Here is a 25,357-nt window from a genome sequence, read left to right as displayed (position 1 = left end):
AAGGTATTACAAATAAGTGTAGCTGACTGTACATACATTTTTTTTAATGTAAAATAATTCATAATAAACTCAATAGGCAATGAAAAAAGTTCATGGAGAACTTTTTTATGAATGATCAAATTGATAATTGCCTAAACCCACTGACCAATATTAGTATCACTTAAAAGGGGGACAGCTAGACATCATATATCTCCTGATGTAATGTAAAAGGAAGTACATAGTAACCCTCATGAAAATTCCTTGCAAAAAATTTTTAAAAAGAGAAAATAATTTAAATTTAATCATATTTCTGGATCTAATTACCAGCTGATGGGAAATATGAAGTAAAAGAGAGAAGGATATATTTTTAAAGACACTAGAGGACACAATAAGCCCAAACCAGAATTCCTACAGAGCAAATGATCCAATTCAAATGGGAAAAAAAAAACATGGGGGAAAGAGGGTCCTATTATAGACTCATTGACTTAAAAGACAATTAACCAAAAGCAGTATCTGGACCTTGTTTGGACCCTAATCCAAATAAGGGATTTAACATGTATAGTTATGTCGCTATTTTGCTGAAATTTTAACGTAAATGAAATGAGAAAAGTCGTAAAGGGCTTCATGTGAGCCAGATGAGGTTTACTTGTTATACTCTGTTAGTGGTGGTGGCTTAGTCGCTAAGTTGTGTCCGACTCTTATGACCCCATGGACTATAGCCCGTCAGGCTCCTCTGTCCATGGGATTCTCCAGGCAAGAATACTGGAGTGGGTTGCCATTTCTTTCTCCAGGGGATCTTCCCAACCCAGGAATCGAACCCAGGTCTCCTGCATTGCAGGCAGATTCTTTACCGGCTGAGCAACGAGGGAAGCCCTAACCCTAACCCTACTCTGTTAGTGCCAAACCTGAGGAACAATTCTTGATTCTTTGGAGAGTAAAGTAATCTTCAAAGATAATTACCCAGCATGAAACAACTAATATTCACTCTGGTTCCACCTCTATTTTCAGATGACTGTTTCTTATCTATATAGCCAGTAAGTACAAAGTGCAGAAAATATAGTTGTTAAGATTTTTTGGTTTTTGTACAGAGGGTACCTTGCCTTGGTAGCTGCCAACTGATCCCAAACTGCTTCACTGTCATGCACTTCAGTTGAAATGTAAATATTAGCCCTAAAAATCAAGAAGCAACTCAAAATAGATTTATAGATTTATCACTCTACTGTTCATTATTTGTAATACTAATCGAACGTATTTTCTCTTATGAAATTACTATAAGCCATATTAAAAAAGTAAAGTAGAGGGAATTCTTTGGCTCCAGTGGTTAGGACTCTGCATATCCACTGCAGGGGGCACAGGTTTGATTCCTGGTTCAGGGAACTAAGATCCCACATGCTGCACAGTATGCCCTTCTCCCCTCACAAAAAAAGTAAAAACAGAAAAAAAAAATTCTACCATATTAATATAGCCACTACTAGCATTACTTCGATTCACTTTTATTCAATACATCATAAGCATTTTTCTATATTAATACTATCTTTATAGCCATCATTTAAGATTTTATTAAGTGGTTTGGCTATAATTAATTATAGCTCTGTTTTAGATGGTTATGTATTTTAAAACATTATGAAGTATGCTATAATTACCATATTTATGCATCTTACTTTTCCTATAGTTGGATTTCTTTTCCTTAGAATAAATTTTCAAAGTCTTAAATATGTAACATTTCCAAAGCTCAATATATACTTCCAAGTTGCTTTGCAAAATGCATTAACTATGTATGAGAGTGCCACTGCACCCTGACCAATGCATATCAGTTTTACGCACACATTTTACTGGGTTCTGTAGAACATGTCCACTTAGTTCATATATTGAAATAAGACTGTGTAAGATACTAATTAGCACTAACTCTGAACCACTAGGTGGAGCTAAAAATACAAATACATAGCCCTACTGCAGTACTTTAAATCATATCTAAATTACTTATAATACCCTATACAATGTAAATACTATGTAAATAGTTGCTGGGGCTTGCAGCAAACTGCAGTTTTGCTTTCCGGAACTTTCGGGAATTTTCTTTCCCCTGAATACTTTTATCATAATCTGTCAGTTGAATCCATGAATGCAGAACCCACCGGTGTGGGGGAGCTGACTGGAAATAGTGCCAATATTTCTCTTACACCACCATGGGAGTTTCCTTTCTTAAATAAATCATTTATTTATTATTTTAGGCTGCACTGGGTCTTCACTGCTGGGCTTCACTGCGTGGGCTTTCTCTAGCTGCAGCAAGTGGGGGCTGCAACCCAGTAGCTGTGTGCGGGCTTCTCACGGTGCTGGCTTCTACTGCTGCAGAGCACTGGCTCTCAGTGTGTGGGCTTCAGCAGCCGTAGCACTCAGGCTTCAGTGGCCTCGCAGCATATGGGATGTTCTCGGACCAGGGGATAAACCCATGTTCCCTGCATTGGCAGGTGCATTCTTGACCACTGCTGCTGCTGCTAAGTCGCTTCAGTCGCGTCCGACTCTGTGCGACCCCATAGACGGCAGCCCACCTGGCTCCGCTGTCCCTGGGATTCTCCAGGCAAGAACACTGGAGTGGGTTGCCATTTCCTTCTCCAATGCAGGAAAGTGAAAAGTGAAAGTGAAGTCACTCAGTCTTGACCACTGTACCATCACAAAAGTCCAATGGTAATTTCTTGAAGCATAAGAGACAATATTTCAGACTGAATTTTAATAAGCAAGTTCGAATCAGATTTATGAAACCTGTACGTGGGACAAACTAGACTTTTCTCAAAATTTATATGCATTTCTATCTTTCCCATTATGAATGGGAAACATAAGTGAGATAATTTTTAGAGGCAAGTACCCCTCGGAGAAGCCACTGGTAAGAATTGTGACAGAGAGGAATATTTTATTTAAGTATTCTATTAGTAATATCCTATTTATATTTTAAGACTATATTTTTAATTTAGTAAGGCATTCTATTTTTATCAGAAGAACTACTGGAAGTAGAGGAAAATCTATGGATCAATGGTCTAGAAACCATGACAACTTTTAAATAAATTAGGCAAGTACTAACATACAAAGGATCATTGGACCTAAGACTAATCACCTGCTGGGAACTTATGGCTCAGGAATTCTGAACATAGCTCTGAATCCTGGGTACAACTGGTAATCTATTACTTCTCATGACAAAACTTTCCTTTATCTTTCAAAATTTTTAAATCTCTGTCCATTAGCTTTTCCCACAAATATGCGCACACACACACAACACAGATATAATACCTTAAAAAATGGAAGTTAATTTGGGGCTTCTAGTTCTATTCTCTAATATATCTGACAAAGAATAAGTTAAGAGAGAAAAGGGGGGGGGGAGATACATCTAGAAGTAACATTTTCAGCTTGTGCAGAACAAGTTTTACCTTCTGTGCCCTAGTACTCTTCCACCAGTCTGTATGGTTCTAGGCCCAGGATATAAGAGTAAAGTATATATTCCAAATCCTTTGCCTCTGCCTCTCTCAGGCAACTACTAAAGTTCTTTTTCTTCTAAGAAAAGAAGTTTTTTATCTAAGTTTTTCACCAACCTCTTTAGGTAGAGCTAGGTACACAAAAAAAGTGAGGAACACAGCAGAGGTACTCACTCACAATTCAACTGTCTTCATATAACTCCATATCCTTCCTCTAGCATTAACCCGGAGAAGGCAATGGCACCCCACTCCAGTACTCTTGCCTGGAAAATCCCATGGACAGAGGAGCCTGGCAGGCTGCAGTCCATGGGATAGCTAAGAGTCGGACACGACTGAGAGACTTCACTTTCACGCACTGGAGAAGGAAATGGCAACCCACTCCAGTGTTCTTGCCTAGAGAATCCCAGGGACGGGGGAGCCTGGTGGGCTGCTGTCTATGGGGTTGCACAGAGTCGGACATGACTGAAGTGACTTAGCAGCAGCATCAGTATTAACTACTTAATTATATTTCCCTGATGTTTAGAATTCATTAAGGTTCATTACTGAATCAATAATTTTAAAGAAAAACACTACAAAATTAGAATTAAGGAAATATGGTATGGTGAAAACAACCAAATGCCACCTCTCTCAGTATGAAAATATATTTATAAAACTCTTCTGATGAAAGCAAATGTTAGCAAATAACTTCCTTCTATCATCTATACCTTTTGTTCTAAGAGTGCCCTGCGGAGGGAGACCCTCTGTTCAAGCTCCCGAAGCTCTCGATCATGCTGTGCCTCCGCTTGCATCTTGATTTTGCTCTGATATGCATTTAACAGCTCCAGTTCCTGCTGCAGCTGCATCTTCAAAACCTGGCACTCTGCTTCCTGTGCTTCATCCAAACGCAGCTGAAAGAGAGGGAAAAAAACAGATATATCCTACTATGAACTATTTATTCAAGACCTATGGAAAGAAGGTGTGAGAAAAGGCAGACTACTCTTTTATAGGATAGACAATTGTTCTCTCTTGGATCTTGGAGTAAACATCTCTGAAAAAGGAAGGCACAGTAACCAATGATGATAACAAGAAGATAAAAGCTATCATATACTATTTGGAGGATGTCTGAATAACCATACTTTTCTTAAGAAAAATCTAGAATCTGATTAAGTGATATAAGATCCTGAATCTATTCTCCACAATGAAAATAATTATAGAACAGAGACCAGCGAACTATAGCTCCAGACCAAGTCTGGACAGTTGCCTGTTTTAATTAATTAATTTTATAGTCTGCTAATTAATGATTCTTATATTTTATATGGCTATAAGTACTCACATAATATCCTCAATTTTGTATCTTGTCCCACAAAATCTAAAATATTTACTGGCCCTTTAAGAAAAAGTTCACAAAACTTATATAGAAAATACTTTGTATCTGCCTCCATTAAAATGTGACCATTTAGATTTCTAATACAGTACTACTTTTTGTCCAATGCCTAATGAAGCTGTTGCTCTAATCTTGGTATACTCTTGGGATATGCACTAAACACCTGAGAGGCACTGGCAAGGAGCCTATTTAGAATCTCATGTCTAAATGTATCAATGAGAATTCTATATAAATCATGCCTACTTCCAAACAATGCAGAGACAGGAAAAATACAGATAACCACTACTATTTCCCAGGCTGTAGGAGAGTTACCACTTCCTATTAGTGTTTTAATTACTGAGACTTCATTCAGGAGGTGGAAGGAAAGGGGCCCTGAATTTGTTTTGCCTAAATAACACAAACTCACTGCTTGGGTGGAGAGCATTTCATTAATGCTGTGGTCATACTGTTCAGCCAAGATGGCTAACTTCCGGGTCTGCTCCTCCTTGAGCCGTTTCAGAACAGCTTTGTGCTCACTCTTTGGTGTAGTCTCCAGTAAGTGATTTCTCAATGCTTTGTACTGTCTGGTTTGGATTTTACAGGTGTCCTGAAACTGCTTTTTTATTTGGAGTTCTTTAGACTGAGAAGGAAAAAAAAAGATATATGTAATTTTTAACATATGGCATTTGGTATACCTGATGCTTATATGAAAATAAAAGGCTACTAGGAGAAAGGAAGAGGGAAAAACAAAATGGTTAGATCATAAGCTTGCAGGTACAGTATGTTTCTACTTGGCTATTAGGGCAAACCATTAGATTCTATGTATTACAAAAGCTCTAATTTAAAACATTAGAATACCAAGTACCTTATTTTTCGTATGACTTCAAGTAGTACTCATTATTTTGGTAACAGTTACAAATAAATATTAAAATTAATTTTGATTGCTATTTATATTGATGACACAAAATTAAATTTCTTCTCATGCATTAACAATAGTAGATACAAAAGTTTCTTATTGGCCAGACAATATCTTACCAGATTTCCAAGGCAGAAAATAAGCATATTTATTGTTCCTTATCTGAGACAACTTGCTCCAATTTCTTTTAATGACAATCTCAACTCTAACTACATAGTCTGTGACAGACCCCACAAAAGCAGGCTATCAGTAACTGACTAACATTATTATAATTATCTTTTCCTTAAGGGGAATAAACTGTGGGGCAAGGGAGGGGACAGCCCTTCTTGAGGTGATGATAAAAGACATGAACTACATAAACATTTGGGAGGTAAAACAATTTGAGTTCAGAGACAAAGTGGTTTGGCTTTATTTTTTGGTTAATCACAGGTTAGTTGTTTCTATGAACTCAGGTCTGAACAAAATTTGAGAAGATGAGATATATTTCTATAAGGTATATTGTTCAAGCCTACATGTGAGAATATACTCATGTACTTCCATAAGGCAGAAATTATAGCTTGAAATATTGATTGGTTGATTCAGTGTGCAACAAATGCATATAAAACCAAAGTAACATACTTTTCAAGGAAGTAACTATTCATTCTCTCCACCACCTCTGCCAATAAATACCAAAATATCAAATACACACTTTCCATATTTTGTACCAACCAAGTCATTAAGTTACCACCATCCTGTGAAAGGTAAAGAAATGCCTAGCTACAAAGAGAAACTCTTAGTTCAGCTATGTTTAGTGGCACCACTTTTAAATACTGTTCTTGGTTAACAATATTGAAATAATATTCAAGTTAGCCAGGAATGGGACAATGACATTTAGCCATTCTTTCCTACCTCTGTATAACAGCCTTCAGTCCTTTAATAGTTTTTATTTTTAAATATTCTGTCAAGAAAACACTGTGATTATTCCACACCACTAGTCTAATGAGAGGGAAAAATAAAACCCTTGAAAAATGTGCTTTTCCTATAAGAATAGTAATACTTGTACCAAGAATAAACTATACCCCTTAATGTCTGACTCAAATGAACACAAGAGGAATGTTAAGTTACTCATCTAACATTGACAAATCATCATCTGGATGGCAGATGAAACAGCAGAGCAGGTAACAGGTGTCAATCACCTATTCCATTGACATGGGTACCCCAGAACTCCCCAAATCCCAGTTAAATTCACTTCTGTTCAGTTACTCAGTCGTGTCTGACTCTTTGCGACCCCATGAATCGTAGCACGCCAGGCCTCCCTCTCCATCACCAACTCCCGGAGTTTACCCAAACTCATGTCCATCGAGTCAGTGATGCCATCCAGCCATCTCATCCTCTGTCATCCCCTTCTCCTCCTGCCCCCAATCACTCCCAGCATCAGAGTCTTTTCCAATGAGTCAAATCTTTGCATGAGGTGGCCAAAGTATTGGAGCTTCAGCTTTAGCATCAATCCCTCCAATGAACACCCAGGACTGATCTCCTTTAGAATGGACTGGCTGGATCTCCTTGCAGGCCAAGGGACTCTTAAGAGTCTTCTCAAACACCACAGTTCAAAAGCATCAATTCTTCAGGCTCAGCTTTTTTCACAGTCCAACTCTCACATCCATACATGACCACTGGAAAAACCATAGCCTTGATTAGACAACCTTTGTTGGCAAAGTAATGTCTCTGCTTTTTAACATGCTGTCTAGGTTGGTCATAACTTTCCTTCCAAAGAGTAAGTGTCTTTTAATTTCACTGCTGCAATCACCATCTGCAGTGATTTTGGAGCCCCCCAAAATAAAGTCTGACACTGTTTCCCCATCTATTTCCCATGAAGTGATGGAACCAGATGCCATGATCTTAGTTTTCTGAATCTTGAGCTTTAGGCCAACTTTTTCACTCTCCTCTTACACTTTCATCAAGAGGCTCTTTAGTTCCTCTTCACTTTCTGCCATAAGGGTGGTGTCATCCGCCAATATGAGGTTATTGATATTTCTCCTGGCAATCTTGATTCCAGCTTGTGCTTCTTCCAGCCCAGCGTTTCTCATGATGTATTATGCTGCTGCTGCTGCTGCTAAGTCGCTTCAGTCATGTCCGACTCTGTGCGACCCCATAGACGGCAGCCCACCAGGCTCCCCTATCCTTAGGATTCTCTAGGCAAGAACACTGGAGTGGGTTGCCATTTCCTTCTCCAATGCATGAAAGTGAAAAGTGAAAGTGAAGTCGCTCAGTCGTGTCCGACCCCATGGACTGCAGCCTACCAGGCTCCTCTATCCATGGGATTTTCCAGGCAAGAGTACTGGAGTGGGGTGCCATTGCATATAAGTTAAATAAGCAGGGTGACAATATACAGCCTTGACGTGCTCCTTTTCCTATTTGGAACCAGTCTGTTGTTCCATGTCCAGTCCTAACTGTTGCTTCCTGACCTGCAAACAGGTTTCTCAAGAGGCAGGTCAGGTGGTCTGGTATTCCCATCTGTTTCAGAATTTTCCACAGTTTCTTCTGATCCACACAGTCAAAGGCTTTGGCATAGTCAAGAAAGCAGAAATAGATGTTTTTCTGGAACTCTCTTGCCTTTTCCATGATCCAGCGGATATTGGCAATTTGATCTCTGATTCCTTTGCCTTTTCTAAAACCAGTTTGAACATCTGGAAGTTCACGGTTCATGTATTACTGAAGCCTGGCTTGGAGTATTTTGAGCATTACTTTACTAGCATGTGAGATGAGTACAATTGTGCAGTAGTGTGTGCATTCTTTGGCATTGCCTTTCTTTGGGATTGGAATGAAAACTGACCTTTTCCAATCCTGTGGCCACTGCTGAGTTTTCCAAATTTGCTGGCATACTGAGTGCAGCACTTTCACAGCATCATCTTTCAGGATTTGAAATGGCTCAACTGGGATTCCAACATCTCCACTAACTTTGTTGATAGTGATGCTTTCTAAGGCCCACCTGACTTCACATTCCAGGATGTCTGGCTCTAGATTAGTGATCACACCATGGTGATTATTTGGGTCGTGAAGATCCATTTTGTACAGCTCTTCTGTGTATTCTTCCACCTCATCTTCTGCTTCTGTTAGGTCCAGACCATTTCTGTCCTTTATCGAGCCCATCTTTGCATGAAATGTTCCCTTGCTATCTCTAATTTTCTTGAAGATATCTCTAGTCTTCCCCATTCTGTTGTTTTCCTCTATTTCTTTGCATTGATCGCTGAAGAAGGCTTTCTTATCTCTTCTTGCTATTCTTTGGAACTCTGCATTCAGATGCTTATATCTTTCCTTTTCACTTTTCTTCTTTTCACAGCTTTTTGTAAGCCTTCGTCAGACAGCCATTTTGATTTTTTGCATTTCTTTTTCTTGGGGATGGTCTTGATCCCTGTCTCCTGTACAATGTCATGAACCTCTGTCCATAGTTCATCAGGCACTCTATCAGATCTAGTCCCTTAAATCTATTTCTCACTTCTGCTGTATAACCATAAGGGATTTGATGAAGGTCATACCTGAATGGTCTAGTGGTTTTCCCTACTTTCCTCGATTTAAGTCTGAATTTGGCAATAAGAAGCTCATGATCTGAGCCACAGTCAGCTCCTGGTCTTGTTTCTGTTGACTGTATATAGAGCTTCTCCATCTTTGGCTGCAAAGAATATAATCAATCTGATTTTGGTGTTCACCATCTGGTGATGTCCATGTGTAGTCTTCTCTTGTGTTGTTGGAAGAGGGTGTTTGCTATGACCAGTGCGTTCTCTCGGCAAAACTCTATTAGCCTTTGCCCTGCTTCATTCCGTACTCCAAGGCCAAATCTGCCTGTTACTCCAGGTGTTTCTTGACTTCCTACTTTTGCATTCCAGTCCCCTATAATGAAAAGGACATCTTTTTTTGTGTGTTAGTTCTAAAAGGTCTTTTAGCTCTTCATAGAACTGTTCAACTTCAGCTTCTTCAGCGTTATGGTTGGGGCATAGGCTTGGATTACTGTGATATTGAATGGTTTGCCTTGGAAATGAAGAGAGATCATTCTGTCATTTTTGAGACTGCATCTAAGTACTGCATTTCAGACTCTTTTGTTGACCATGATGGCTACTCCATTTCTTCTAAGGGATTCTTGCCCACCGTAGTAGATATAATGGTCAATGGACCATGCAGAACCGTCCCAGCTGTGATGGACTGAGCAGAAGCGTGGCCGAGAGGAGCTACCCCTCACCCAAGGTCAGGGGCGGTGACCGAGAGTGCCAGGCTATGACGGCCAGGAGCGGCCGAGAGGAGCTACCCCAAGTCTGAGGTTAGGGTAGCGGCCGAGACGAGTTACCCCACACCTGAGGTCAGGGGCGGCGGCCAAGACGAGCCACCCCATGCCTGAAGTCAGGGGCGGCGGCCGAGATGAGCCACCCCATGCCTGAGGTCAGGGGCAGCGGCCGAGAGGGGCAACTCCACGTCCAAGGAGCAGCGGCTGCGTGGGCAAAGGAGGGCCGAGAGGAGCTACTCCACGTTCAAGGTCAGGAGGGGTGACCCTGAGGAGATACCCCCTTGTCCAAGGTAAGGAGCAGCCCTGAAGAGATACCCCACGACCAAGGTAAGAGAAACCCAAGACTGTAGGTGTTGTGAGAGGGCATCCGAGGGGGCACACACTGAAACCATAATCACAGAAAATTAGCCAATCTGATCACAAGGACCACAGCCTTGTCTAACTCAATGAAACTAAGCCATACCATGTGGGGCCACCAAGACAGACAGGTCATGGTGGAGGGGTCTGACAGAATGTGATCCACTGCGAGAAGGGAATAGCAAACCACTTCAGTATTCTTGCCTTGAGAACCCCATAAACAGTATGAAAAGGAAAAATGACAGGATACTGAAAGAGGAACTCCCCAGGTCGGTAAGTGCCCAATATGCTACTGGAGATCAGTGGAGAAATAACTCCAGAAAGAATGAAGGGATGGAGCCAAAGCAAAAACAATACCCAGTTGTGGATGTGACTGGTGATAGAACCAAGGTCCGATGCTGTAAAGAGCAATATTGCACAGCAACCTGGAATGTCAGGTCCATGAATCAAGGCAAATTGGAAGTGGTCAAACAGGAGATGGCAAGAGTGAACATTGACATTCTAGGAATCAGCGAACTAAAATGGACTGGAATGGGTGAATTTAATTCAGATGACCAGTTAAATCACATAAGTGCTAAAACTGATGCCCCCGATCTCCTTCAAATTCCTGGAGAAAGTTGGAAGTTACAATTATTAGGGAAACAAAAATGGAATAACTTGATGTTAAAATCAAGCCAGTTTGGTTCAAACTGAGTAAGTAGATACAGATACATAACTAAGAGGAAATGGTCATTTTCTTCCCTAGTAAAGTAACAACAATCTCCTTTATAGAAAATCTTGAGCTCATTTGTCATCAAAAGCAGACATTCTCTTCAAAGCCTGACTATAATTGTGAAACATTGTTTTTTGCCTCACTTTTTACATCGTATCTGCAAAGATCACACTAGTGTTTATAAACTTTCAAACTGAAAAGGTTAACAATAAGAAAGAGAAAGTAAAGGTTAAACACCAAACAACTCTATACCAAGCCCTACTGCTGCTAACTTTAAAATCATCATTCATTTCACAGACACGTTACTTAAATAACTTTAGCTTAGGCTAAAGGTACCTTCAGACTCTTAGGCTGTTGTCGAACCTCCATGACATGCTTTCGCCTTAGCTCTCGTTCTCTTCGCTTATTATATTCTAGCTGGTTAGTGAGCTCAGTTTGATGCTGCAATCTGATCAACTCACAGCGCATCTTCTGAATTGTGTTGAGGTGGCGGAACTCCAGTTCTTGCATGGATTCATGCTGTCGTAGTAGCATGGCATGCTCTAAGTCCTTCTGAGTCTGTCTTTTATTTAACTCCTAATCCATAATACAAAAGACAAAGGTATATTTATCGCTGAACAATGCCAGGGGGAAAAACCGTAAGAAACAGATTAACCAGGAAAAAGATGTAATCCCAGATTCAATAATGACTGCACAGTAAATATCAGATTTTATGACCTACACAGTAGTAAATGTGCCATTAGTAAAGACAAATTTCCTTATTCTAGTATTTACTATTCATTAATACTATTTTATGCCATAAGCTTAAAACATATCAAATCTCAGTAGACTTAATAACATCCTTCTTTCTTTCTGAATTTTATATTTGAAGAGAACCCCGAAGCCATTTTATGAATTTCTTCAGAGTGTCCTATCCAATTCTATTACATGCAGAATACCCAGTATAGTGTAATGGATAAGAACATGGACCTGGCTCTGCTACCTACAGTCACCGAGTCCTTGGGTTAGTTGTTTAAACCTGCTGTGCTTTACTGTCATCACTTTTCAAAGAAATAATAGTATAGCTATTGTACAGATTTAATGTGAGGATGAAATGAATTCATAAACGGAAAGTTCTCAGAATAATACCTAGCACATGATGCTCGATAAATGTTTTAATTCCTTTTTTTTCTTTCAGATTAAAAAGAACAAGTGTAAAACACATACACTTGTTCCCTTTGCCCCTGCAAACCCTTCTGCAAAGGACAACAGTTTGAAGAAAATGCTTCCCAACCTTCCCCATGCTACTGTGAAACAACTATTATACAAAAGCATATAGTTTAAAAAACTGAGACAACATAGGCATGTAATGTGCTTTCTTCAGCTAACAATATAATGGACATATATCCAGATCTGATCAGTATATACAGATCTTTAAGTTTCACCATAGGTTTCTGCTTTGAAATACTATAATTTTCCATTTTTTGCTGTATAAAAAATTTTTCATTAAATGTTGATGCATCATGCATCATATAATCATGTTGTTATTTCTTTAGGATAGAATTCTAGAAGTGGATTTGTAGGTAAAAGCATATGAGCTCCAAAAGGGCAGTATCAATTTATACTCTTACAAACACTGCACATGTCCCAAACCTGTTACTAGGATTCAATGCTGCCAGTCTGTTAAACTGTTCTTATTTAACTGATGCAACTACTTTAATTCGAATTTCTTTAATTATTAGTAAATTTGAACAATTACACTATACTTGAAGTTTATTTTAAGCCACTCTTGGAAATAAGCTAATCTGTGCTCAGAGGTATCCCTGATACTGAGAATGTTTGTTTTCCCTGACACAAGAGTTTCTATGTTTGCTCAATTAAGTACATGATTATAAAGAAAGTATTAAATGGTAACATGTAGGGGATATAAAGACTGGAAAAAAACTAAACCAGTGACTTCATAAAATTTTCATTCTAGGCAAGAAGAGATATTTCTCCCCCAAAAGTGTGTGTGTGTAGGAGAGAGAAGTGCAGAGAATATTTAAATAAGGAGGAGGATTTGGATATTAGGGGAGGCATTTCTGAGGAGAGACATGAACGGGGGAAAGCAAGCCATGTAGATTAATCTAGGAAAGAAGAATCAGGCTGAGGGAGGCACAAGCGCAAAGGCCCTGAGACTGAGAGGGACTAACATATTTTCAGAAAAGATTCGCGTTTCTAACGCACCTCCCTGACAAGGTCCTGCTCTAAGTTATGACGCCCAAGTAACATTCTTCTCTTGAAGCGACGGCATTCCAACTCTAGATACTGTCTCTGACGCCGTAGAAGATTAGCCTCTTCTTCTGCTTGGAAATGCTGTATATTCTCCTTCTGCTTTGAAAGCCATTCCTGTTTTTCTTTTTTGGGGGTGCTCTGATTTTCATTCAGCTCCTGGTAACATAAAAAACAACTCAGTTCAAAATACATAAAAATCAACTGCATAAATATATCATGTGGTATTTGGTATTAAAAAAGTACCTCCTTAAGCTGCTCTTTTCGAAGTTTATATTCTCTTTTCTGAGACTCCAAAAAGCTGTTTAGTTCTTTCTTCTGTTGGGCCTGAATATGTTGCTGAAATTTTTTCTCTTCATTGGCCATCACTTTAGCCTATGAGAAATTTAAAAAATGGATCGAATTAGTTAAGTAGACAGATTGAAACGAACAGTTTAATATATACCACTTAGGATAAAATCTGTATAAGCATTACCAAAATAAGAAGATCCAACAAATTACTAATAAGTATTACTTAGCATCTTATTTGAATTTCAGAGAACCAGTAAAATGGGACTCATCTTTAAAATGTTGACCTATTACAGAATTAAAAAGCTTTCACCTTTTAAAAAACTTAACAATATGCCCCCCCCAAAAAATAAGTATTTATTTTAAATATAATAAAATCATGACCTTTTATTTAGATTGACTTGTATATTAAATAATATACTCCTCTCCAAAGTAAACCTTGACCTTTAACTTATATATTAAATAAAAATGTTAAATATTAGATACATATATATCATACTGTTTTATTTCTGATTACATATGATTACATATGCAATGTATATTCATTGTGGATCATTTAGAAAATACAGAAAAACACAAAGGAAAAAAACTTTGTATGAGTTTAGCATTCAGAGAAAAATAAGAAAAACAGCTTGATACACACCTTTCCTATTTTTTCTATGCATGCACACATTTTAAATAAATCTGTAATCACACTGCACATCCTATGTCATGATCTGCTTTTCTAAATATGTTAGTATTTATCTCTTCCCAAGTTATTAAAAATACTTTCTAATGCCCACCAGGATTCTAAATATCTATAAATTCTTTACTCAAGATAATTCAAAATTAAATAATTATTTACTCAATAAATTATTTTGCCAATTCTCTACTATTGTGATTGCAGCCATGAAATTAAAAGACGCTTACTCCTTGGAAGGAAACTTATGACCAACCTAGACAGCATGTTAAAAAGCAGAGACATTACTTTGCCAACAAAGGTCCGTCTAGTCAAGACTATGGTTTTTCCAGTGGTCATGTATGGATGTGAGAGTTGGACTGTGAAGAAAGCTGAGTGCTGAAGAATTGATGTTTTTGAACTGTGGTGTTGGAGAAGACTCTTGAGAGTCCTTGGACTGCAAGGAGATCCAACCAGTCCATTCTAAAGGAGATCAGCCCTGGGTGTTCATTGGTAGGTAGGACTGAGGCTGAAGCTGAAACTCCAATACTTTGGCCACCTCATGCGAAGAGTTGACTCATTGGAAAAGACTTTGATGCTGGGAGGGGTTGGGGGCAGGAGGAGAAGGGGACGACCGAGGATGAGATGGCTGGATGGCATCACCGGCTCAATGGACATGCTGCTGCTGCTGCTGCTAAGTCGCTTCAGTCGTATCCGACTCTGTGTGACCCCATAGACAGCAGCCCACCAAGCTCCACCATCCCGGGGATTCTCCAGGAGTTTGGGTAAACTCCAGGAGTTGGTGATGGAGAGGGAGGCCTGGCGTGCTGCGATTCATGGGGTCGCAAAGAGTCGGACACGACTGAGCGACTGAACTGAACTGAACTACTATTATGAGAGTGGGTCTTTTAATTTGGGGGGGGAAGGTGAACAGGGTAACTATAATAAATAATGCCTCAATGTGGACTAGCTAGATATATTTCTAGATATTGTGTTAATTTACTGGGAAGCTTACATTTTACTTGACAAATGTGACTATCAAAATAAAATTTAACTGATGGGACATCAAAAACATTAGGTTTCCCATAAGAATCCTAAAAAATATATACTTAAATCATACAGTAGAATGACACATTTATAAATAAACAAAATGGGCCAAATCTTAATTTGAACCTCTCTTATTATCTCTAACATTGTTACATTACAGTAATCTTTAATTATTCTAATGTTAAAATGCTACTATAAAGTGAAGGAAGATTTCCAAAAAACATATGATTTTTTGAGACCTAAATCACCTATTGATAGATGATTAAGAAACTCCTCATACTATCAGAGTACCTAGGGCCTAGAATGGTTGCATGATTTACCCACTGTGGTAACAATAAAACATGAGCATTAGGAAATAATCCCATGCCTACTGCTTCCCAGACTTAGTACCTGATACTACACATGTTATATAAATGCTTCTCCCTATTCCCAATTGAACTGGCTTGGTTCTAGGGAACATATCCTAAGATCAAAATGCCATCTTGGTTAATTCTGAGATGCTTATGATCTACAGTAAATAAATTAGTAACAGTGAATCAACAAAAGAAGAAAAAAAATAAAAGAAAAAAAATTAATAATAGTGAATCAGCCACCTCTTTTTCCATAGCAGCCTGATGTTTCTTGATAAGTTTCTCCATTTCTGCAGCAAAATTGTTACGCTGTGTTTCAAGATCTTTGTCTAATCTGAGGCGATGTTCATCCATCTCAGCCTTCAACTTATTTTCCAGAGTCATCAGCTGCTTTTGATGTTGCCGCCTCATTCTCTTATAGCCAGACATTTGTTCTCTAAGCTCAGAGTCCTGCTCATGTTCCTGCATTTGCCTTGTAACCTAGACACACAAACAGTGGAGAGAAAACAATAAAACAAAACATTTTTTCTTTCAGAAGCATTTTAGACCACTCTATTAGTTATCCAAGTAAACAATTACTCTAAGAGATTCCAATGAGCAGTTTCCAATTAAAATTCCAGGCAATCTTTTAAAGAAATAGACAAGCTGGTTCTAAAATTTATATAGAAATGTAAAGCAGCTACAAGAAGCAAAACATTCTTGAGGGAAAAAAAGTTGGAAGACACACATTTCAGTGATCAAAATGGTGTGGTACTGGTGGAAGGACAGGCTGAACAGATCAAAGGAACAGAATAAAATCTAGAAACAGATCATACATATTTAGTCAACTGATTTTTCTACCAAAAAGTCAAGTTAGGTCAAAGAGGAAATAAATGTATTATCAAATTATAACTGGTTCTCTGTATATAAAACTCAAAAACCTTGACTTCTGTATCACTCTATACCAAAATTAATTCGAAAAGAATCATTTGACATAAACACAAAATCCAGAATCATAAAAGTAGAATAAATCACAGAATATCTTTATGACTGTAGGGCAGACAAGTATTTCCTAGGTGGGACACAGAAAGCACTGACAATAAAGGAAAAAATGTGTAAACTGATTTTTCAGTTGAGGTGAAATTCACATAATATAAAATAAATTATTTTAAAGTGAACAACACTAGCATTTAGTATGTATATGTATTTTCTTAGTTGATGGTTAGCATAATGCATACCACTAAAAATACTTCAAATTGAACACCTAAGATCTATGTATTTTATTGTATGAAAAAAACCCAAGGCAGAGCAGTCAGACTGAATTACAGTACATGGTACTTTTATTGAAAAATATAGCTACGCATATCTTTGAACACAAATCTACCTACTGTATGAATGTTTTATCTGAAATAAATAGACTTAATAGGTTTAGGGACATGGATCTTAAGTTGTCTAAATCCATAACTTAAGAGAATTCCTCAAGAAATCCCTAGTGGTCCAGTGGTTAGGACTCTGTGCTTGCAACGCTGAGGGTATGGGTTCAATCCCTGGTCCTGTAAGCTGAGTAGCATGACCAAAAAAAAAAGTTTCCTCAATTAATTTGAGGGAGCTAAAATTTGACACAGAAAGCTTGTCTGGAAAACATTAATATGCACCCAGTCACAAAGATGTTTTCCCAACAAGCTGGCTTTGTCCAGGTATTTGTTAAAATGGTCATGAAAAAACTAAGCAATCTTTGCTACTTTCTCTGTTCAAAGAATTATTTACATGTTGAAGACCAGTAGGAATGACTTGACTTATCATAGGGGATGGTGTTTATCTTTTTGTTTTTGAATTTATTTTTATTTTTGGCTGGGGTGGGTCTGGTCTAGTTCCTGACTGCAGGCCTTCTCTACCTGTGGCAAGTGGGGGCTACTCTCTAGTTGTGGAGCACAGGTTTCTCATTGTGATGGCTTCTCTTGCTGTGGAGCATGAGCTCTAAGCGGTTGGGCTTCAGTAGTTGCAGCACATGGGTTTACTTGCTCCTTGGCCTGTGGGATCTTCCAAGACCAGGGATTGAACCCATGTTCCCTGTGCTAGCAGGTGGATTCTTAACCACTGGACCACCAGGGAAGTCCAGGGGATGGTGTTCTTGACCCTAGATGTCATTCAGATTCATGGGCCACAGCATGAGATTTACAAGATCTGTTATGTAGTTGATAATTCAGACAATTTCTATATATTTTTTCTTTCTGTCATATTTACTAATAACCTATTTCCTTTTGATATCTTAACATCTTTCTATCCCCACCTTTATCATGTTTTGGTCCTACATATCTGACTGATCAGGGTTATAAGTACCCCAGTATAACAACATCCTTGTAATGAACAAATAATCCATTTTCATTATTTGGGAAGTCAGGAGAACTACATTTTAATTATATCAAATTGGATTACTTGCTATTTCACAAACACTTCCCCTCATTTTTGTTAGCCTGTCAACTCTTAGGTGGAAACTACATTTTTTCTCTCCCCTTGTGCCTAAAACCAACTAATTATTAAAGGCTCAAATGATTTATAAATACTCAACCTAAATCAAAGGTAATCTGAATTCCTATTTAGTACCTTTTAGCCTTCTGGGTTGGGAAGATACCCTGGAGAAGGGGATGGCTACCCACTTCTTTCCTAGAGAATTTCATGGATAGAGGAGCCCGGCAGGCTACAGTCCACAGATCAAAAGAGCTGGACACAACTGAGCAACTATCAGTTTCAGCCGTCTTAAGCATTTAATATATTCTAATATATTAGTTATTTGTATATACATCTCTCAGAGTGCTTTCTATAAGATCTTTCTTATAACAGGCAGTTAAATGTTGAATAAATGTTAGAAATACAAAATACAAAAAAAAAGATATACTTATACTTGAATATAGATGCCAAGGTCTAACATGAAAAACGTATTTGGGGTAGTACATACCAGTGATGCTGTTCGTATAGTAGCAAAGTGTTCTCGATTACGGTAGTGTGATTTATGACGAGATACTTGAGGTGGAGATTGTGGATCCGATGCCCTTGTTCTAGGATCTCCCTCTTCTCTGTAATTTTCTTCCTCCTAGGCAAAGAAACAAACATCTATTGTGAATAAACACAGTTTGGGTGAACTTTCAAGAAAATTAAATTTTAAAGACAAATGGATCAATAAATCTCAAAGACATAATTCTAAAAAGCAAAAATAAAAAATGGGAATGCTGACATTTTATTTTCAACATAATTTGAATCAGGAGACATTATCTCCTCAATGTATGAAACAGTATACAGAATCAGGATAATGAAACATTATGGCTAGATTTATATAATAGTCATTAAGTGCAAAATTACAAAGCCTTAATATAACTTAAAAACAAAGATAATAAAACATGCAGCCAGTATTTTAAATAGCAGTAATAAAATTAATTACTTTAGGGCTCTTGGGTTTAAGAAGTAATAACATAGCTTAAAAAAACTTTGTAATACTCCTGCCACCGGTCCAAAATAAGTAAACAACAAATAATTGTAAAAATTTTAAGAATCAATGACTTTCTTGATATATACATTACTTCAATTACTGAAAAGGAAGTCAATTAGCAACCAACTAGTTACATGAAGGCAATGGCAACCCACTCCAGTACTCTTGCCTGGAAAATCCCATGGACGGAGGAGCCAGTTGGGCTGCAGTCCATGGGGTCAAGAAGAGTCGGACACAACTGAGCGACTTCATTTTCGCTTTTCACTTTCATGCACTGGAGAAGGAAATGGCAACCTACTCCAGTGTTCTTGCCTGCCCCCTCTCCCAGGGACGGGGGAGCCTGGTAGGCTGCTGTCTATGGGGTTGCAGAGAGTCGGACACGACTGAATTGACTTAGCAGCAGCAGCAGCAGCTACAGGAATAATCTTTTTTATGGGTGATCCTCTTGCCTAAGAATATAAACTCTCTATTTCATCCTCTACTCAGCCCCTGGTAACCTCTATTCCATCTTCTATCGCTATGAATTTGCCTATTCTAGGTATTTCTTATAAAAGGAATTATAGAATATTTGTCCTTTTACATCTGACTTATATCACTTAGCATGATGTTTTCAAAACTCACTAATGTTGTATCATGTTATCAGAATTTCCTTCCTTTGTATAACTGAATAATATTCACCATATATATATACCATGGTTTTGTTTATCCATTCTTTCCACCTTTCATCTATTTGTGCCTAATAACTTTTTAGGTAACACTGCAAGCTGTGAAGTTAAAAAAGGAAGCATTCCTATTAATTGTTAAAGGAGCTATCCAATCTTAAAATATTTTGAAGAACATTTAAAATTTTGCATTCAAAAGTATAATGACTAATGTAGTAAATACTCATTATTTCCTAAACCCAGAATTTATATTTTTCCATAATTAGACTCTAAGTTTTATTTTAAAGCTATAAACATTATATAGATAATGTAAAGTGACCAAAATCATTTGTGGTCACCATCCATCCTAATTCTTTCTCCCACGCTTCAAAAATATTAATATTACAATGAATTTCATGAGTATACCTACTATTTTTAAAGTACTTAATTTTCCATCTAAGTGACTTCAAATAATACATTATATATAATATTTCTTCTAAGATATTTTAAAAATATTCTTTCCATATTCTCAAGACATTAGTTTTACAAATGCAGATATTATACTGGAAGTTAACAAGCCTATTGCCATCTTCCAATAAGTTACCTAAAACTGTTCCCAACTTCTGAAACAGAAAAAAAAAAAATTTTAAACTCTTAATCTAACCAGATGAAGAAAATTATTTATCAAAGCTGATTTTTTCCACTGAAATCCAAATACTCACAGGTTTTAAGTGGATGACAGAACTATTAGACATCACTGTGTGGTCTCCCTCCATCATGTCTAGCTCACTCTTGTCATCTGAGGCATCTGGAAGACTGTTAACACTACTACTTTGGCTACTGGCACTGATGGACATACTGGGAATAGACTGATTACTTCCAACACTATTCACTGTTCCTGTCCGTCCAACACCATGATCTTGTTCCTAGGGAAAAAAAGACCAATAGGTTCAAATATCTCTATTTCTCTTGATTTCTTGAATAGCAGCATCAAACACTGCTTGGCCAACAGTCTTTAGAAAGTCAGAGGTCTATCATGAGATATTCCCTTTATTTGGTGAAACTAGGAAGTTAATCCGTAACAGAAAAATAAACAAATAAAAATGACCAACAAGTACATAACAAAAACCTGACCAACTATGTGAAGTCAATTTATCAGTTTTGGGTTACTTCCGAAGTAAAGCATTTTCTCTAAACTGCCATTTTTTGAAATCCATTTTTACCACACATCTCATTGGGCATATATAGAGATTTTGCTCATTTCTCAATAATTCCCATGGTTAAAATAAGCCCCAACCATGAGAATTCCCTGGTGGTATGGTTTAGGAGTTAAGCACTTTCACTGCCAAGGGAGGGCCTGGGTTCAATCTCTGGTCAGGGAACTAAGATCCCACAAGCCACAGGGCGTAGAAAAAAAAAATTCAGAAAAACAAGCCACAAATTTAAAAAAAAAAAAATCCTAGAAACACCTCCTTTTAGTTATTTTTTGTTGAAGTCTTTTGTAAGTATATGTTTCTTTCTTACTTAAAAATTCTACCACCAAAGAATTCCTATTTTTCTTAAATTAAAATTATCTATTACATATACATATATATACACACACATATATATAAAATCACAAGAATGTTTTTCTGAAGTGACCAGGAAAGTCAAGGTATCTAGGTAACAACATTTTAGTAGTGTTACCATACCAAAATTCTCTAAGATATGGAGAATTTAATGTAGACATATGGTATATACAGAGGAACTTTTCTCATATCTCTAGCCTAACAGAGATGCTGTTATAGATTTAACTACATGATAAATTTATTAATTTTTAAACTTACTTTTATTAAAAATTTTATTTCATGTATCTAAAATACCCCACAATAAAGTAACCCAAAGCAATTTTCCAAAAGACTATCATTAGAACTAAAAAATGAAAAAACCCAAAACTGTCGGTTAAGAAAATCTTGCATTTTGTAGTTCAGTAATTGTGCAGCACTATTAAAAAGTAACTGCTTCTAGTTTCCAAATGTAAAATGACATTTCTCACTGGAAAACAGTAAAAAACAAACCAAAGCTCTCGAATTCTGACAGAAGCAAAGAAAAGTGAAACTACTTATAGTAAAAGCTTTATATGTATATTTCAACATGAGAAAGTTCTATAACATATCCATTGCAAATTTGTATTCCCATTCTCCCTAAAAAGCAACACAGAAAGAACCTGACCTTGAGAGTGAGAGCTATCTGAATTTGAACTCATAGGCCTCTACCTACACTGAGTAAACCACTGAGCCTTGCTTTACACATAGCTTCAATACTCTGGCTACCTGATGAGAAGAGCCGACTCATTGGAAAAGACCCTGATGCTGGGGAAAGTCTGAAGGCAGGAGGAGAAGGGGACGACAGAGGATAAGATGGTTGGATGGCATCACTGACTCAATTGGACATGAGTCTGGGCAAACTCTGGGAGATGGTGAAGGACAGGGAAGCCTGGTGTGCTGCAGACTATGGAGTCGCAGAGAGTCAGACACAACTGAGTGACTGAACTGAACTGAAAATAAGTATTTCAGAACTGTGTAGATGGAATGAAACTATGCAGAACTGAAAAGAAACGTCCTTGGTGACAGAGTAGAATGCTTAGTAACTTGCTAATGACTTGTCAGTGAGTGCTGTCAACTTCCAGAGTCTATAATTTTATATATTTTCAAAAGCATGTCTCTCGCAATTGAGACAATAAGGCAAAAAAGGGTTCAGTGGCTAAGAAATTTGAAAGGGACAAGATTAAACGAAGTTGAACTTATTTAATAAAAGACGTTGCTGAGCTTTACTATATATGCCAATGTGCACAACACAGGGATTGAATTTAAAGAACACAGAACTGTTTTTCCCACATGTGATTTTATAGGACCAGTGTTAAGAAAACACAAATGGGAACCACTGATATAAGAGATTCATGATGTAAAAGAAGAGTTCCACAAGAAAAGAAGCCAATGAAGAGAGCTCAATATTTGATTCATTTATAAATCACCTCTTCTTCTTCCTGTGCTTCTACTGCTGGTCCATTATGTGCCTCCTGGAACAGGAGTTTCTTCATCTTTCGATACTGCAGATTGTCCAGCTCTCTTACTGCATCTTTCGTCCTCTGAATAAGATCTATTAACACTGTTTCAGGGCGCTCCCGAAGAACAAACATGTGCTGGATAAAAGAATGTAAAAGTCAAGCTGAAACCTATTATTTTTCCATTAATACAAATGTACACCTCTCTTAGCTGCAGAAGGAAATGGCAACCCATTCCAGTATTCTTGCTTGGAAAATTCCATAGACAGAAGAGCCCACTGGGCTACAGTCCATGGGGTTGCAAAGAGTCAGACACAACTGAGCATGCACACATGCCCCCCTTCTTAGACTCCAGAGTTACTATCCTAAATAATCATCATAGATAACACATATAATCTATAGCTATTCTATTTCTGACTTCTTATACTTACAAAATCATTATTTATATATATTTACTCTGTGCCTACATTTTATATAAACTCTGGTCAACTAAAAATGTAGAGTTGAAATGATAAAAGGGTTTAACTAAATACTAAGAAGTAAACCCAATTACAGCCCTAAACAGATGCTAAAAAAAAGGTTTACATAGTCTCAGAACTGTTGATTTCACACAAAAGGCATGTCAGTTCTGAGTTTTATTAGGTTTCAAGAGAAATGCATTTACTGCTGGTGAATTATATAATATAAACATGGATATTGTGGGTTCCTTTATATGTTACATAAACAATACTCTTCATAAAACACTAGTAGTTGATTAAAAGGCATATTATTAGTGATTTTTACTAACACTGAATGAAACTTAACCTTATCAAATAAGGAAAAGTACAAAGAATAATTCCACCTTTAGAGTATCACTGCTACATTGATACATTTCTTTTCAGAAATTTTCTATATACAGATTTTTGTTTTATAGATCATAAATAAATAAATATATAGATTGCAGAAAGACACTTTCCGCCCTTGACTTCATGAGATGCCCCTGAATTTCTGTAACACTTACCTTTTTTGTCAGCCAAACTTACTTCTTATGTAAAGACTTCTAATTATACCGTATTTGGTTCTGCTTCACTATCATAAGACTGTTATTTCAAATTCGTAAACATAATGCCTACAGAATATTTCATCAAAGGCTTGTGCCAAAGTTCCATTACCCTAATTCTGGACAGTTATTTCCAACTTTTAATTCAGAGATAAACAGCTTCATAGAATTCTTTACAAAACTTAAAAATTCATTAAGATTTTTTTTTTCTATTTTTTTCTTCATGATGAATCATGAAAGAAATGTCAGGCCAAAGGGAAAGAAACACTTGCTAGATATTTCATATCATTTCCAATAAGGCTTGTGCCAATATATGCTATCAACTAGGTAAATGAACACTATATTCAGACTTGGAACCTAATCACCAAATACCAAATACCTGGGCTTGGTAGGTTGGGTTATACTCAAAGAGCTTCTTTCACCTATATTGGGCAAGTATGGGGTTGGGAAGATCCCCTGGAGAAGGAAATGGCAATCCACTCCAGTACTATTGCCTGGAAAATCCCATGGACAGAGGAGCCTGGTAGGCTACAGTCCATGGGGTCGCAAAGAGTCAGACACGACTGAGCGACTTCACTCACTCATGAGAAACAAGTCACATTCTTCCTTTTTCCTGAGCCTTAGCTTGGTATGTATCACTATTTATCAATACAATATTCCATCTTCTTATCCCAACTTCATATCTTATATTTCTAAGTCTGCCAGTTTTCTACATACAGATCTTGCTTATTTTTCACTAATTCCCAACTATACCAAACCTTTTGTTGCTATTTTGAGTACCAATTTAGTCAAGTTTTCATTTCGTAGAGTATGAGTGAGCTTATTGCCTAAAATTCCTCAAGCATTACTGAAAATCAATACTGCCCTTCTACACATTAAAGTTTCAAATAATACTATTGAATATATATAATAAAATCCTTTCAATTTCTTTGTATCTTTAACTGAGGTCCATTGATGAAAATAAACTTAATCCATCTGAAATTGTAAAACATTCATGCAAAAATAGGCTACTTAGATTTTATAGTGAAAAACCAGTAAGACTTCCTAGGGTCACCAAGAAAATCAAATCCCATTTTACCACTGCTTTATCTAGATATTTTAAGAACTATATTAAGCTCAACACACTATCCCTTGGTGGCTCAGATGGTAAAGTGTCTGTCTACGATGCGGGAGACCCAGGTTAGATTCCTGGGTTGGGAAAATCCCTTGGAGAAGGAAATGGCAATCCACTCCAGTACTACTGCCTGGAAAATCCCATGGACAGAGGAGCCTGGTAGGCTACAGTCCATGGGGACTCGCAAAAAGTCGGACACGACTGAGCAACTTCACGTTCACACTATTACTGCTATTGATACAATAGTCAGCTGCCAAATGAAATAATAAATTTTTGAGAATAGGAAGCATATAAATCTCATATTTAAACGAGGCAATGAAACTTTGTGAAATCTGGAGAGTACACATGATTTTAAAAATCTTTTCATTGCTAAGTTAGAAAAATTTATTTTCAAAATGGAAACAAAAATATGACATCCATTTTAACTATTTCTTTTAAAATC

At 37.3% G+C, this 25,357-nt stretch overlaps 1 protein-coding gene across 1 annotated transcript in view; it reads right to left on the bottom strand.

The window, feature by feature from the left end:
- Positions 1 to 25,357, bottom strand: part of TAOK1 (TAO kinase 1) — a 101,162-nt gene that overhangs the window by 4,088 nt on the left and 71,717 nt on the right. The window contains exons 11-19 of the mRNA XM_069602993.1: positions 22,733 to 22,900; positions 20,442 to 20,645; positions 18,551 to 18,685; positions 15,859 to 16,095; positions 13,519 to 13,647; positions 13,228 to 13,431; positions 11,359 to 11,598; positions 5,210 to 5,422; positions 4,145 to 4,327 (exon numbers count right to left, since the gene is read on the bottom strand). Coding sequence (XP_069459094.1) covers positions 4,145 to 4,327; positions 5,210 to 5,422; positions 11,359 to 11,598; positions 13,228 to 13,431; positions 13,519 to 13,647; positions 15,859 to 16,095; positions 18,551 to 18,685; positions 20,442 to 20,645; positions 22,733 to 22,900 — 1,713 coding nt within the window. The remainder of the gene's footprint in view (positions 1 to 4,144; positions 4,328 to 5,209; positions 5,423 to 11,358; positions 11,599 to 13,227; positions 13,432 to 13,518; positions 13,648 to 15,858; positions 16,096 to 18,550; positions 18,686 to 20,441; positions 20,646 to 22,732; positions 22,901 to 25,357) is intronic.

This window comes from Ovis canadensis, chromosome 11 (assembly GCF_042477335.2).
Source record: "Ovis canadensis isolate MfBH-ARS-UI-01 breed Bighorn chromosome 11, ARS-UI_OviCan_v2, whole genome shotgun sequence".
NCBI lineage: Eukaryota > Metazoa > Chordata > Mammalia > Artiodactyla > Bovidae > Ovis > Ovis canadensis.
The sequence above is the reverse complement of the archived record's forward strand: the minus strand, read 5'-3'. Positions and strand labels throughout refer to the sequence as shown.